The following is a 14858-nucleotide window of genomic DNA, read 5'->3' as shown; positions in this document are numbered from 1 at the left end:
AAGTAAATATTTGTTACAATATATAGTTTAGTTTACCTTCTTAAAGAATTGCTTCAGTAGGATAAATTTTTATTATAAAAGGTTTCATATTGGTAAAAGTTTTGAAGATAGTAACACATTTTGAATTATAGTATGAAACGTTATATTAATCAATGAATAATAACCCACATATTTGCTAATTTATTTATTTCTTAATTGGCTGACAGCAAATCTGTTAAATGTATAACAAGTAAATTAAGATCATTTTATTTTGCTGTAGAGTCTTTTTATAGTACAACATAACTAAGTGTTAATGATCTTTTACTCAGAGATTCATTAGTGACACATTTGTGGTCTGTGACCTGCCCTCTGGGGAGGACATAGTACATGTCAGTGGTTCTGCATGACAGAGAGTTCCTGCACATGGGTTACTACCATGTTATTAGAACTGCGCATGACAGTTGGAATTGAAATAGTGTTCTTAATTTTGTTTTCAAACTTTTTTGCTAAGAATAAAAACTATTGATTTTTGACCTTGTTGGAGATATCTGAAGCTAACATAGACACTAATTAAAACTGTAGTTTGCAAAATGAGTTCTAAAATAAAAACTTACTTTGATATATACAAAGCAATAGTTAAATAAAAAGAGACTATGAATTTGAAAGAGAGTGTTTGGGAGAAAATACATGAGATTGGAGGGAAGAAAAGAAATGAAAGAAATAATGTAATTATAATCTCAAAAAATAAAAAATAGTTAAAAATAATAAATCTGATTAATAAAAGTGTATGGTTCTAGAAGATTTTATCCTAAAATATAACATGAGAATATTTAGTTATATGTCTTAGAGGATTTTATATAACTTTATTGTATATATTTTTTACATATTTTTGTCTTATCTTTTTCTGTTACAAGCAACTTTTACTTTCCAAAAATATCTTTACTTAATATGCTCTACTTTAACTTGTTGATTTCCCCATAATAGAAGAATGTTTTCTGAATCATACAAATTTGCTCACTTCTTCCATTTTATGGACAATGTCTTTCATAACAAATCTAATTTATGGATACTGGCTTAATGCTGGGGAGATAGTTCAGTCAGTAAAAATGTCTGCCACACAATCACAGAGTCCCAACTTTTGATTTCTAGAACCCATATTATAAAAAAGAAAAGGTGAGGGTGGTGGCGCATGAGTCGGGGTCTGGGCTGCTCCTCAGCCACCCATGTGGGGACTTCCAGGCTCCAGCAAGAGACTGTGTCACACAGCAGGATGCACAGCACCTGAACAAGGATCATTGGCTCCGTGCCTCCTCACACATCCACACACACCCACAGAAGCACATGCATATACACATCATCAACCGATCAGTAAACAAATTGCCATTGGCATATATACCTTAATATATACTTTTTTGACTTGACTTCTCTTTGATACTATCCAAGTCCTCTCTTTCTCTCTCTCTGATTTTCTTTTCTCAGATTATGGCAGCTTTAACTCCAACATAGCAGAGAAAAGTCTTTCTCCTTTTTAGCTTGCAGTCTTCTTCCTAGATGTTGGCAGCAGCGTCCCAGGAGTCATCTTCATCCAGTTATTAAGTCCTACCTTAATTTTCTCCCATGAGTGTATCTGTGCTCACCCCTATATTCAGTACTGTCCCTGTGCACGACAAGCTAACTCAGGTTGCTATCGTTTTAGTTGGACTTCTCCTCTGTGTACATGGAGAAGTACTTTCTACTTATTTTATTTTTGTGTAATCTTTCTGTGTAACTTTAAATAAAATGTGACTAATCTGTACATCACAGAAGATGGTTTGTCCTAACATATACCTTTTCTTATCTGTCACCATTCCTCCTCAGAGACTTTTAGTAGCTTCTGTGTATCCTTAGGATGAAGCCCAGAGTCCTTAGGCTTACAGGCCCTATAGGATCTGGCGTTACTTTCTCAGCCTTTGCTTTCTGCAGCCACATCTGGCTTCTTTCAGTCCTTTAGAACAACTGTGTTCTTGCTGCCCTGTCACGTTTGTATGAGCAGTTTGCTTTGCTTGGACTGCCCAGTTTCCAGGCAATATTTTTAACTCCTTAAACGAGCTGAAGTGTAATTTGGAAATCTGTATTCACTACTTACTATTTAGATATTCACTTCCCATTTGCTCGTTTGGCCTATTTTACAGCTAAGGCCTTAGGGTCTGTTTTAAAGAAGAGATTACTTTATTTCCAGAATATAATTTAAGAGAGTTCCTAATACATTCGGCTTCTGGGCTCTGTTTCGATCTTTTGAATAAAATATGGCCTGTGTTTCTTGCTAGTTAATGAAGATGCTCTTTGAATGTTCAGATGAGCGAATTGACTTGGAGCTGATTTCTTTCTGCATCAATCTTGCTGCTAACAAGAGAAATGTCCAGCTCATCTGTGAAGGTCAGTGCACAGAGCTTAATAGGTAGCGGCTTTAGCAAATGATAATTGGCAAATAATAAGAAATAAAAAATAAAAGTAAGAAAGAATACAATGTAAATATAAATCCTCTTAAATAGCTTCTTTACTATGCTTATAATCCCTATGGGTCTCATAGGATGCCCTTTTCTGGTAGATATACTCCATGCTAATATTTTATACACAAATCGGTTACATTTATTTGAAAGGTAATGAAATACAATACAAGGTTAGTGTTTCTATAGTATCATGAAAAAAAAAAAGCGACTTACCATCTTTTGTGCTCACTGGACAGTTTTAACCTATTTGAGGAGCACATGTTCATTAGGAAAAGTACAGATGAACAAATAAAAAAACTTAAGTCTTTATTCTGACCAATCAAAAATAGATAGAATTTTATAATACTTCTACAAATTTTTGAATAAAAATATTTTTTCTTTGTTCATTATAAAATGGTCTTCTAAAACTAATATTTTGAATATCATTCCAAATGATAAAATACTTTTATTTAAAAGTAGTTTGGCAAGATGGCTTGGGGATAAAGGAGCTTTCCCACAAGCCTTGTGACCTAAGTTTAATCCCCAGAACCATATATAGGGAGAGATCTGACTATTTTCTCTGACCTCTGCATACATGCCATGGTATGCACATACACACAGACATCATGTGCGCACACGTACATACACACACACACACACACACACACACACACACACACACGCACATGCACAAATAATAATAGCAAACATTTTTAAAACAGACTGATTTAAGAATAAAAACATAACCGAGCTATGATTTTGTCATGGCTCTTGCATACTTACCCTGCTGCACTTCTTCTCAAGCACGAATGGTGCTAAATGATCCTGCCTCTCACTCTTCATTTCTAGTTTTGTAGTCTTAAAATAAATTCTTCGAAGTATAATTGTTTCAAAAGAATATTTTCCTTTGTGGAGCATAATTCAAACACAAGAAAACATATACTGTTTAAACCTGTCTCAATAACACTGTAGGTCATAAAGCTCATCTGTGTTTGAAAAGATAAATTGTAGAAGTAGAGCGAGAAAGGGTGAAGGAAAAATGGTTGTTGAGGAAAATAAGATTGACAAGTAAGGCACAAGGGAGCTTCTGGAAGGAAGAAAATATTCTCTGTGTAGTTTATATGGTGTGTGGTTTGGGTTACACAGCACATGTTCATCTGATTCAAGTTGTATACGTGAAGATTCTGCAGTATGCTAGATGCACCACAAGCAACAAGCTGTTTACGCTTACTGTGACTTCCCACTTTTCTGTTTTAGGAAATGGGCTGAAAATGCTCATGAAAAGAGCACTGAAGCTCAAGGACCCACTGCTGATGAAGATGATCAGAAACATCTCCCAGCACGATGGACCCACTAAGAATTTGTTCATTGTGAGTAGCTCCCAGCCTTCTCTTTGTTAAAATAGACCTCAGACCATAGCTTTAAGTTGCTACATTTGGGGAGAAAACTTATTGGGCTCCCTTCAGATGTTTCCCAGAGACGCAAACAGCTCTTGTCTTGTGAGAATCTTCATGTGCTTAGCTTTGCAGCACTGATGAATGAATTTAAACAGATAAGAAGAGTCAGAGCTGGGATCCAATAGAGAGAGCATGTGGTGTCTGTGTGTCTGCCAGGCTAACCTCACTCCACAGTACTTGCAAGAAAAAGAACCCTTCAAAGAGGCTGTTAGAAAAAGGAAGGGGGCAGGGAAAAGGCCTGAGGGTTGTAAATATGTACGTGTGTGATGGTATTATAAGAAAGCCCATTAATTTGAACAATTAATTAACAGTGACTTAACATAATTAGATTACCCACTGCCAACCTGAGTTCAATCCCATATGGTGTAAAGATATGATTCCTTAAGCTGGTCTCAGCCCTCCATGCATATGCAGACTTCTGCAAGCATGCACACACACACATTTCCATATTAATATTTTGTATCAGTTTGGTGCATTTTCTCCTGCAAGTTGTCTTCAACTTCCATCATACTGTTCCATAGCATGCATGCGTGCACACACACAGATACATACACACACGAATGTAATAAATAAACACAAAGAAAACACAGGACAAAAACAAACAAAAGTTCCTAAAAGTTTCAGAAAGTAGTTAGAGCACCTGGTTTGCTCTCCTCTGCTTTTGATGGATGTGCAGAGCAAAAGCCCAGCATGGCAGTCACTGATGTATTACCCAGGATGTGATTCCTGTCACCTGTGTCACCCTTTGTTCCCAGAGTTCTGAAGGACAAAGCTAAAGAGCAGAACAACAAAGCACCCAAGCTCTGACACAGATGCTTGGCCAAGTCATTTAACACCTTGACTCTCACTCACTGTCTCACTGGGGAAATACAGAAAGAGCCCTTTTCTCGGGGTCATAATAATAATGAAGTGTTGAGAAACTCCTGATACCAAGTGAGTGCTGAAACAAATTAGCTGTCATGATTATTCTACTTAAAATTCATTCCAGAGTTAAGGCTGTGCTCATGAGCCTGTTATAGAACTCACATCATCAATTTGTAAATACTTCAAAAAGATGAAACAAACAATGTGAAGACAAAGGAGGTAATTCAGATAACCCTAGTGCTCAAATTCTCTGATCATGAACTGGCCCAAAATAGGGAATTTGGACTCATATTTTTTCAGAAAAATACAGTTTAAACTACAGTAAGAAATTACTGTGTACGTGGCCTACTGCTGAAATTAGTAGGATGGTTTCTGATCATTTATCCCACTGTAACATGAAATTATGAGATTCAGGATTTCTGACGTAATTTAAGACCCAGTAACCCAGACGTAGATGGCAGATAGACCTGTGCGCAGCTATATCTTACTCAACAAAATAGTAATCTATTGGCTTGTACCAGTGAGCCTTTAATTGACTTGATACAGGGAATCAACTGAGCATGCTATTCTCAAAAGCTCCATGAATGATTGCAGTGTACAGCCAGAAAATACATACTGCTCTAAGTAAATGTGAGGCCCAGCATTGTAAGTGTTAGAAAACAAAAACAGGTCATTAGTATCTAGACTGCCTATTGGATGTTCCAGCCCAGTTCACTGCCTTGAAATCATCTTCTCTTTTGACTTGTGAAAAGGCCAAGCTACTTTTCTTTCTATTTTTGGACAGTTGTTCCAACTATTGCTTAAGTGCTGCTTTCTAGAATGAAAATAGAATGCTTTCTATTATCTGTTTCTTCATCTGAAAATTTGTCTAATGTATCTGCATGTCAGGGAATACCCAGTGGGAACCTAATCAACATATCCACATTCCCATATCCCAGGCTTATGGTCAGATCTTATGTGCCTGCTTACTCCAGAATTCTTTCTCCGTTACCTACTGCAGTTTGCCAGGTAACATATCCTATACTCTTTGCTAGTGGGTTATAAAATCACAAAGATGTTGGATCAGCTGGGCACTTCTGTTGGAAACAAATTATTCTGAATGTTCATGCTTCCATCTTTTCAAAAGCCTCAATAGTTTATCCAGTTGCGAAAGTTGTAAACATGACCATCTTGACTTCTCCATCTTCTCCTTGCCATATAACCATAAGATAGCCACCAGATACTGTTAGTAACTGCCGAAAAGCACTCTGAAAGCAGGTTTCATATTTTCCCGAACATTTCTGCCCAGTAACAATGTTATTCACATTTAGCAGGCACTGAATATTTGTTAAGTATATTAGTCATAGACTTGTTATTAAATAAATTCTCTCTGACTTAAAAACCTCATTTCTAGCCCAGATATCCTAGAATTTAATGAAAATGAATGCACAGCATAGTCAAATGTATTGGACACAATAGAAGCAGTGCTAAGAGGAAGTTCATAGCACTAAGTCCCTGCATAAAGAAATTGGAGAGAACTTACACTAGCAACTTAACAGCACACCTGAAAGCTCTAGAAGGAAAAGAAGCTAACACATGCAAGAGGACTAGACAACAAGAAATCAAAGTAATCCACTATGTAAACAAACTGAAAAAATAAAAAATGCATGATCATTTCATTAGATGCAGAAAAGGCATTTGACAAAAATCCAACAACCCTTCATGATAAAAAGTCTTGGAGAGATCAGAAATACACGGAATATACCTAAATATAATAAATGCAATTTATAGCAAGCTAATAGCCAACATCAAATTAAATAAAGAAAACTCTAAGCAATTTTACTAAAATCAGGAACCAGACATGGCTATCCTGTTTAGTTGTATCTATTCAATATAGTACTTCAAGTTCTAGCTAGAGCAATAAGACAATTAAAGGGAGATCAGGGGATACAAATATAAAGGAAGAAGTTAAACTGTTGTTATTTTCAAATAATATAATAGTATACATAAGTGACCCCAAAAATTCTACCAGAGAACTCCTACAGCTGATAAACACCTGCAGCAAAGTGGCTGAATACAAGATTAACTTAAAAAGATCAATGGCCTTCTTTTATACAAGCTATAAATGGGTTGAGAAAGAAGTTAGGAAAACGACATCCTTACAATATCCATGAAAAATATAAAGTATCATGGGGTAACTCTATCCAAGAAAGAAGGTAATTGAAGAAGATATCAGAAGATGGAACTATCTCCCAAGTTTACGAATCAGTAAGATTAACATAGTAAAAATCGCCATCCTCTCAATAGCAATCTACAGATTCAACATACCTATCAAAATTCCAACACAGTTCTTCACAGACCTTGAAAGGACAATATTGAACTTCATATGGAAAAACAAACCCCAAAATACCTAAACAACCCTATCCAATAAAAGAATTTCTGGGGGCGTCATCATCCCTGATCTAAAGCTGTACTACAGAGATGTAGTAATTTAAAAAAACACATAGTATTGACATAAAAACAGATGCATTGCTCAATGGAGTCAGATTGAATACCCAAATGTAAATCCTCACACCTGTGCACACCTGATTTTTGGCAAAGAGGCCAGAAATATACAATGAAAAAAAAAAAAAAAAGCATCATCAACAAATGGTGCCGGTCTAACTGGATGTCTGCATATAGAAGAAAATTTAAAAATCCACATCTATTGATTACTCTGTACAAAACTCAAGTTCTAGTGTATAAAAAAAAAAACTAGAAATCAATAAACTGAATAATCCAATTAAAAAATGTGGTATAGTGCCTAAAAAGAATTCTTGACAGAGTAGTCTCTAATGGCCAAGACGAACCTAAAGAAATGTTCAACATCCTTAGCCATCCAGGAAATGCAAATTAAATTGACTTTGAGACTATCTTACACTAGTCAAAAGGCTAAAACCAAACTCAGGAAACAGCTCATGCTGGTGAAGATGTGGCTCAAGGAGAACACTCCTCTACTGCTAGTGGAAATGCAAACTCATCTATGCTCTTTGCAAGTCAATATGGCAGTTTAACAGAAAATTGGAAACTGATAAACCTCAAGACAGAGCTATTCCACTCCTAGGCATATGGCCAAAGGATATTCCATCCTATCACACGGACACTTGCTCAACTATGTTCATTGCAGCTTTATTTATAATAGCCAGGAACTTGAAACATTGTAGTTGTCCCTCAACTGAAGAATGGATTTTTAAAAAAGTGGTACATATACATAATGGAATACTACTCAGCTCTTAAAAACAAGTTCATCATGAAATATGTAGGCAAATGGATGGAACTAGAAAATATCATCCTGAGTGAGGTAACCCAGACTCAAAAAGACAAACATTGTATGTACTCACTTATAAATGGGTATTAGCTGTAAAGTAAAAGACAATCATGCAACAATCCACCAACCCTAAGAGGCTAAGTTAACAAGGAGGGGACTTAAAGAGGGGACACAAGAATCTTTAGGGGAAGGGGAAATGGGATAGATTTTGCAAGTGGGCTGGAACAGTTTGATTTGGGAACAGGAGGGATCAGATTCATGGGGAGAGGGGAAGAAAATACTGGAAGACAAAGCTAGAATTGGAAGCCATTTGTGGGGCAAGGTGAAAATCGAGTGCAATGGAGACTCTAGAGTAACCCTATCCAAGACCCTAGTAATAGGGGACACAGGGCCTGAAGCAGTCATCTGCCTTAACTAGGCAAGGCCTCACTCAAGTGGAGGGATTGGGACCCCAGCCCAGCCACAAAAACTTCAACCTACAACTTGTCCTGCCTGCAGAGTGCACTAAGACAATTGCCTAGCACAATCATTATAAAGAGACCAGAGGGACTTCATCGAGCAACTGAGGGGAGCGCATACAGAGTGAGGCTGAGGTCAGGGAGTCCTGCCTTGGATGGGGATGGAGTGATTGGAGGAGCCAGAGGAGTCAGGAACAGACTAGGAGAACCTGACCCACAGAATCAACTGACTGGGACTCAGGGGACTTGCAGAGTCCATGGAGCCTGTAGGGGTCTGACACAGGTCCTCTGTGTGTTATGGCTCAGTAGCTTGCTGTTCTTGTGGGAATCTTAACACGGAAATGGGGGCTGTCCCTGGGTCTCTTGCCAGCTCCTGGGATCCATTTTTTCCTACTGAGCTGCTTAACCTTGATGTGTTGGTAGGTACTTGGTCATATTGTAGCTTTTATGCTGTGTTTGGTTGATATCCTTGGGAAGCCTGCTCTTTTCTGAGTGGAGGTGGATTGGGAGAAAAGTAAGGGGAGAGGTGGAAGGAGGGGAGGAAGAGGAAACTGCAGTCAGGATGTAGTATGAAAGAAGAATACAAATTAAGTAAAACAAATAGATTTATTTTCAAGTAAAAACAATAATAGCTCTAATATGTGTAAAGTGGTTACTGTATAGATGATAGCTCCATTGTGCATCCTTTTAAGTTATATTCTTAAAGTCAGCAGCCTGTTTTCAGAAATTGAAATATCCTTAAGGGTCACAGCCAGTACATGATGGAGCTATGATTTAAGAGCAAGTCTTCCTGCACCTGGGTTCTAAAGCTTTGACCACAGAGGAGAAAATAGCCCATCTCTCTTTATCTAGGCACCTTTGTACACAATTACCACTATCATTTATTTCAACATGTTAGAAGGGAAGGAGGGAGGGAATTCTCTCTGGAGCTGATCATCAGACCTTAGCAAGTTAACTCAACTACATGAAGAACTATGTTTCTGTTTACTTTCCTTTTTGTTATTAATCAGAGAGTTGAATTATGAGTTTGGATCCTCTCCTAGATTCTAAGTCCGTTGAAATTCTTTTGTCCTCAGGATTATGTTGGGGACCTTGCAGCCCAGATTTCCAGTGATGAAGAGGAGGAGTTTGTAATCGAGTGTTTAGGAACGTTGGCAAATCTGACAATCCCAGATCTCGACTGGGAACTGGTTCTGAAGGAGTACAAACTTGTTCCATTCCTCAAAGATAAACTAAAGCCAGGTCTGTGTTCACTGTGGAGCTCTGCATAAGCTCTGGGTTTCAGATAGGGCTGAGGCTGCTGTTACAGGCAGCATACGCTTCTGACAGCTTTGTTTTGAGAAGAACTGTTTGCAAACTCCTATTTTCTCTAAATTCTTACTTGTCCTAACAGTTATTTTCTAACATTAGTTCTCTCCTGTTTATTTTCCTCTTTCTACTGTATTTTTATTAGCAAGTGCCCCCCACACTACATAAAGATGTGATAGCGCAAACACAAGGCTCTCTGAGACATTGACTAAAGCCTTTATTGTCTGCTTCCCTTATCTTCCAGTTGTATTTTCAAATATATATTCACACCTTTGTATTGTCTCACCAGTTCCATAGGCCATCATGGATAAAAGCAAATGGAAAATTTTAAAAAGACAAGGTTATAAGCATGCCAAAGATTCATAGATCCACGGGGATAGATTTTTCTGTGCACGCATGTTTGGCAGAACAATGGGTTTGCTCGGGGCACTTCAACAACCTTCTATGCCTTGATTTTGCCAGGTGCCGCAGAAGATGACCTTGTGTTGGAAGTGGTCATAATGATTGGGACAGTGTCTATGGATGACTCGTGCGCTGCTCTACTAGCTAAGTCTGGGATAATCCCAGCACTCATCGAGCTGCTGAATGGTAACTCATTTTCATGCCAGTGCACAAGGATACTTAGTATCTTAAGTTTTAACATGTAAAATACAATCTGCAATGTTATATAATATTTTTCTTTCATTAGTCATAGATTAACTAAATTATGTAATTACAAAAATAATCTAAAATAATCTGCTGAGTTCAAGTGGATAGAATAATATGAAAGGACTTCGGGTTGCTGTTAGGAAAGTTACTATGAAGCACTTCTGGACTAATTTCATGTACCCTCCCTCCTTTACCCAACTCCGACTCGTAATACTGAGTCGCTTCTTTCTGTCCATCTTTATCTTAGTTTGAGTTAGCTGTTCTCTGTTGTGCAATCCTTGCTTCTTAGATCTTCACTTTTAGGTAAGAATGTTAACTTGAAAACTGATTCTAAACGTCATATTCTCTGCTAGATGTACATGATATTGTCCTGTGAACTTCCCAGTCATATGTCTGCCCTGCCCAACTTGTGTGACCATTGAACACTTGAAATGTGGTTCTCAGGACTAAGAACCTGAATTTTCAATTTAATTTTAATTTTAACTGCAGCAGTATGTGTCTACAATATTCCTGGATTCCACTTGTGGTCCATGTTACACACAAGAGTTCAAGCTAGGATCCTTATCAGAGAAAACATATTTATCATTTTAGTATTGAATTGTATCACTGATAAGTTGGCTTTGCTTGGGTTTAACTGTGTAAGTGAAATCTGGCTGATTTTTATCCTATGACATATTTATGAGCTTCATCTATGTTACATATAGGACTTGCTTTTTTACATCATTGCATATAGTAATATAAATATATCTCTATCCTCTGTACCATTAATGGGTTTTGTACTATGGAGCATTGGGAATGCTGGTTATTATAAATAATATTTTTGAAACCTTTTTTTTAGTCATTAGCATAGGTGCTTATGTGCATTAGGAGTGCACCTTAGAACTGCTGAGTCAGGGAGTTGGCGTTGTTTCTGTAAATAGTGCTGGTCTGTCTCCTAGTGCACTTGTGCAGTTTTTAGGCCAGTCACCAGTGCAAGTAAAGAAGAGCTGCTTCTGTTGCCAGCACTCTGGGCGTGCTGAGCCCACTAATTGCAGCTTTTCTACCGGTATCTCCTTGTGGTGGTAATTTAAATTTCCCCAATAATTAATAAAATTGAAATCTAGTTTGTGGTTATTGGCCATTTAAGTCAGTCATGGCCAATAAAATAAATGACCTGTGTAAGTTTTTTGCATATTTTCTTGTTTGAGATTTTTAAGGTCTGCTTTGTAATTTAATATTTTTAAAAGACCTCCTAACAATGTAGTCATATTTTAAAGTATTCCATCTCAGAGGGGTAGTAGGTATGTATTTGCTTTCAAGTACCCTTCTCACTGCCAGAAACTTTCAGAGTAGAATTAATTAAAAGAAACTAGGTAGATGGGGGATGGTGAAAAGGAAGGCAGTGTAGTGGACAGAAGATGGTGATCTTGTGAAGCTGCAGGAAGTTACTAGGAAGTTAGAAAATGGCCCAAGTCCTAGAATGTTGTGCTGTAATTTGACTGAGAGAACTGAGATATTTAAAGAAATATTTAACAGCCAGGTCAGAGTTTTACTGTGTTTACTCTCTCTGTATGTGTATGGTTGTTTTAAGAACTATATAAGAAAAAAAGAATTACATACATTTTCAATGTTTAACCCTCTTAGAGCAAACTGTGTATGGAAAGAGAATGAGCAGTAGCCTGGATAGTTTAGGAAATTAGTGATGGAAATCACTTAAAGGCAGACTGAACTTCGAGTCCCACAGTTTAGTTCACATTGCTAGTTAGATGCTATGTTAACTAGGAGCTATGTTTTTAATATATCATTGAACTGTTGCCAAGAGTGGATAGCAAAATTATATCAATAAATCCCATTTTAATTAGGTTTCTATAAGTAACTATATTAAGTTACAAGCTTATGATAAGTATTATTAGTCACAATTATTAATATAAAATATATCTATAGTTAGCATTTATAATAGCATTTTATTATAAAAATTAGATTGAAGGTAAAATACCTCTTTTATGCCAATATATTTAAATTTAAACATTGTGAATATTATTCAACAAACTATCTTTTTATACTAGTCCACTTTCTCTTCCTGTCCTTCTGGGGATTAAACCCAGGTTGTCATGCATTCTAGGTGAGTCCTTTAGCACTGGTGTCTAATAAAGATTTAGGCCTTTAGAAGGTGCTGTTTTTCCATGTGAAATCAATATGGGGTGGGTAAACCAATACTGTTGTCTATTACCTGTCACCATCACTGCATTGTTCCCACTTGCTTTCAGTTCACTGTGTAAACAGGCAACTCTGTCATGCAAGCTTCTCTTCCTTTCAGCTCAGCAAGAAGATGATGAATTTGTGTGTCAGATAATTTATGTCTTCTACCAGATGGTTTTTCATCAGGCCACAAGAGATGTCATAATCAAGGAAACACGTATCCTTTCAATGTTTAAAATATATAATGACAATTTACAATGTAGAAACACTCTTTCATGTATTGAAATCCTGTAGCAAACAGCAAAGACTGAAGTGAAGTTAGATGATGAGCTTATTTCAGTGGGAATTAACTGGAATTAGCATGGGGTTAAAATAACATCTGCGATCTGTAGTACTTGAGAATCAGAACCTTGTGAAAACCAGCATGCTGCCAGTGTAAACTCACTTCACCTATGGACCATAGACAAAACTTAGACACACTAAAAAGACTGTGCATGGGAGTTATATGTACATATGGGAGACATGGACCCGTAGCATTACTGGCATCTCCACCACCCTAAGGGTCTCCATTTCAACTTCACACTCAGGTTCTTCTGTGAGCCTCATAAGGACTTGCAACACATGGACTCAGTGCCTGTCCTCGAAGACTTTCTCTGTAACCTCGGTGCAATTCTCCACAAGCTCCTTTCTTATTGTTTTATTGTCTTGCTGAAGATTACTTCACTTTTTTTATGGTGTTAATCTCTTTAACAGCTACAGCCTTTATATCTTAAGCTTTAACTGCACTTTCTGGCCAAACACATGGTTTTTACATCTTTTCATTTAGTTTCAAAAAACCCAGTTTAAAAAATCTAGCAGAAAGATTTCTCAGCCTAAATATCATGCTGTCTTGAAATCTTCATCAAATGTATTAGTCCATTAATAAATTAAAATTAATCCATTTTGAATTTGACCTCACTCTGATTTTCAGGACACAGATAAAGCATTAAAAATTCTTAAAGTTTTGGTAATGACCCTTAGCCTTTAAAGACAGAGGTGTCCCTTTAGCCTATCAAAAATTCATAAAAAGTCATTACATAATGACTAACAAAAAGAATAACAGTGTTTAATTACTAGTGGGTCTTCATTTCTTTTTTAAAAGGCAACCCATTTCATCTTGAGGATTGTTTTGTGGGTACTAAAGCGGTATTTCACTTATAGGGGATAAGAGTAACATTTACCTGTGTGAATAATTTGGCTACTTAGAAGGCAGTTTGGTGCTACCGAAATTTTGCTACCCAACAGTAGTCAGTTTTCCACAGGGCCTATAACCCTTACAGTCCAAGAAGAGAGTATTGGTTACCCCCATAACAGTCATGCCACAGTTGCACAAATGCACATATCTTGTCTGGCAGGTTGGTATTGTAGCTGATAGGGTTGAGCTCAGTTTTCTCTCCCAACAGCCATCTTGTAACCTTCTGGCACTTTTAAGGCTAACCGAGATGATTCTCAGTTCAATTGCCACTTAACTTCTCTGTATCTTGCAACTAAAGTCTGTTTTGTCTTCAGCAATAAGGTCTTATAATCTGATTCTTGTGGACAATCAACAGTAATGACAAGAGCATACATTGCTTTGGAGGCCTCTATGGTCTTTCTTCCTGATTAATAACAAATGAGGATTTTGGCACTGGGGATTTTGTTTAGTAACTCACTGCTACTAGGAGCAACAAAGTATCTCCCTTCAAATTCTCTCTCTCTCTCTCTCTCTCTCTCTCTCTCCTTCCCTCCCTCCCTCTCTCTCTCTCTGTATATTACAAAATAACAGATTTTAATGCAACTTAACATTTTAATTATTGCCTTTTAAAAACCAGTGCTTACCTGCAATTTATATATTGTTCACTTTCCTTGGCTTCTATCTTTGCTTGAATTCTTCTTTGCTATTCTTTTGAAATAACTTCCATTCATATTGAAACATTTTTATATACACTAATACTATATGTAAACAAAAAAGTTAGAAATTTGAAAACATCATAGGAATAGGCAAGGGTCAGGATGACAGCTCACAGTAGAGTGGTAAACTTGAGAACCTAAGTTCATGGCCTTGAATCCACATTAGAAAGTGGGTGTGATGGTGCTGAGCTTTAATCTCAGGACCTCGGAAGAGGAGAGAGCACTCAGGTATCAGTGGCAGTGTATGAGTGTTGCAGTTTTTCTCTTAGCCTGGCTAGCTAGC

At 37.1% G+C, this 14858-nt stretch overlaps 1 protein-coding gene across 2 annotated transcripts in view; it reads left to right on the top strand.

The window, feature by feature from the left end:
• The window catches only part of KIFAP3 (kinesin associated protein 3), a 110380-nt gene that overhangs the window by 51724 nt on the left and 43798 nt on the right, over window positions 1–14858 (top strand). For both annotated transcript variants that reach the window (XM_080932881.1, XM_080932882.1), the window contains exons 12-16: window positions 2286–2394; window positions 3705–3817; window positions 9589–9754; window positions 10283–10408; window positions 12765–12863. In XM_080932881.1, the coding sequence (XP_080789007.1) occupies window positions 2286–2394; window positions 3705–3817; window positions 9589–9754; window positions 10283–10408; window positions 12765–12863 (613 nt within the window). The remainder of the gene's footprint in view (window positions 1–2285; window positions 2395–3704; window positions 3818–9588; window positions 9755–10282; window positions 10409–12764; window positions 12864–14858) is intronic.

This window comes from Micromys minutus (genome assembly GCF_963924665.1).
Source record: "Micromys minutus genome assembly, chromosome: 1".
NCBI classification, from domain to species: Eukaryota; Metazoa; Chordata; class Mammalia; order Rodentia; family Muridae; genus Micromys; species Micromys minutus.
This window is presented reverse-complemented; position numbering and strand designations above follow the sequence as displayed.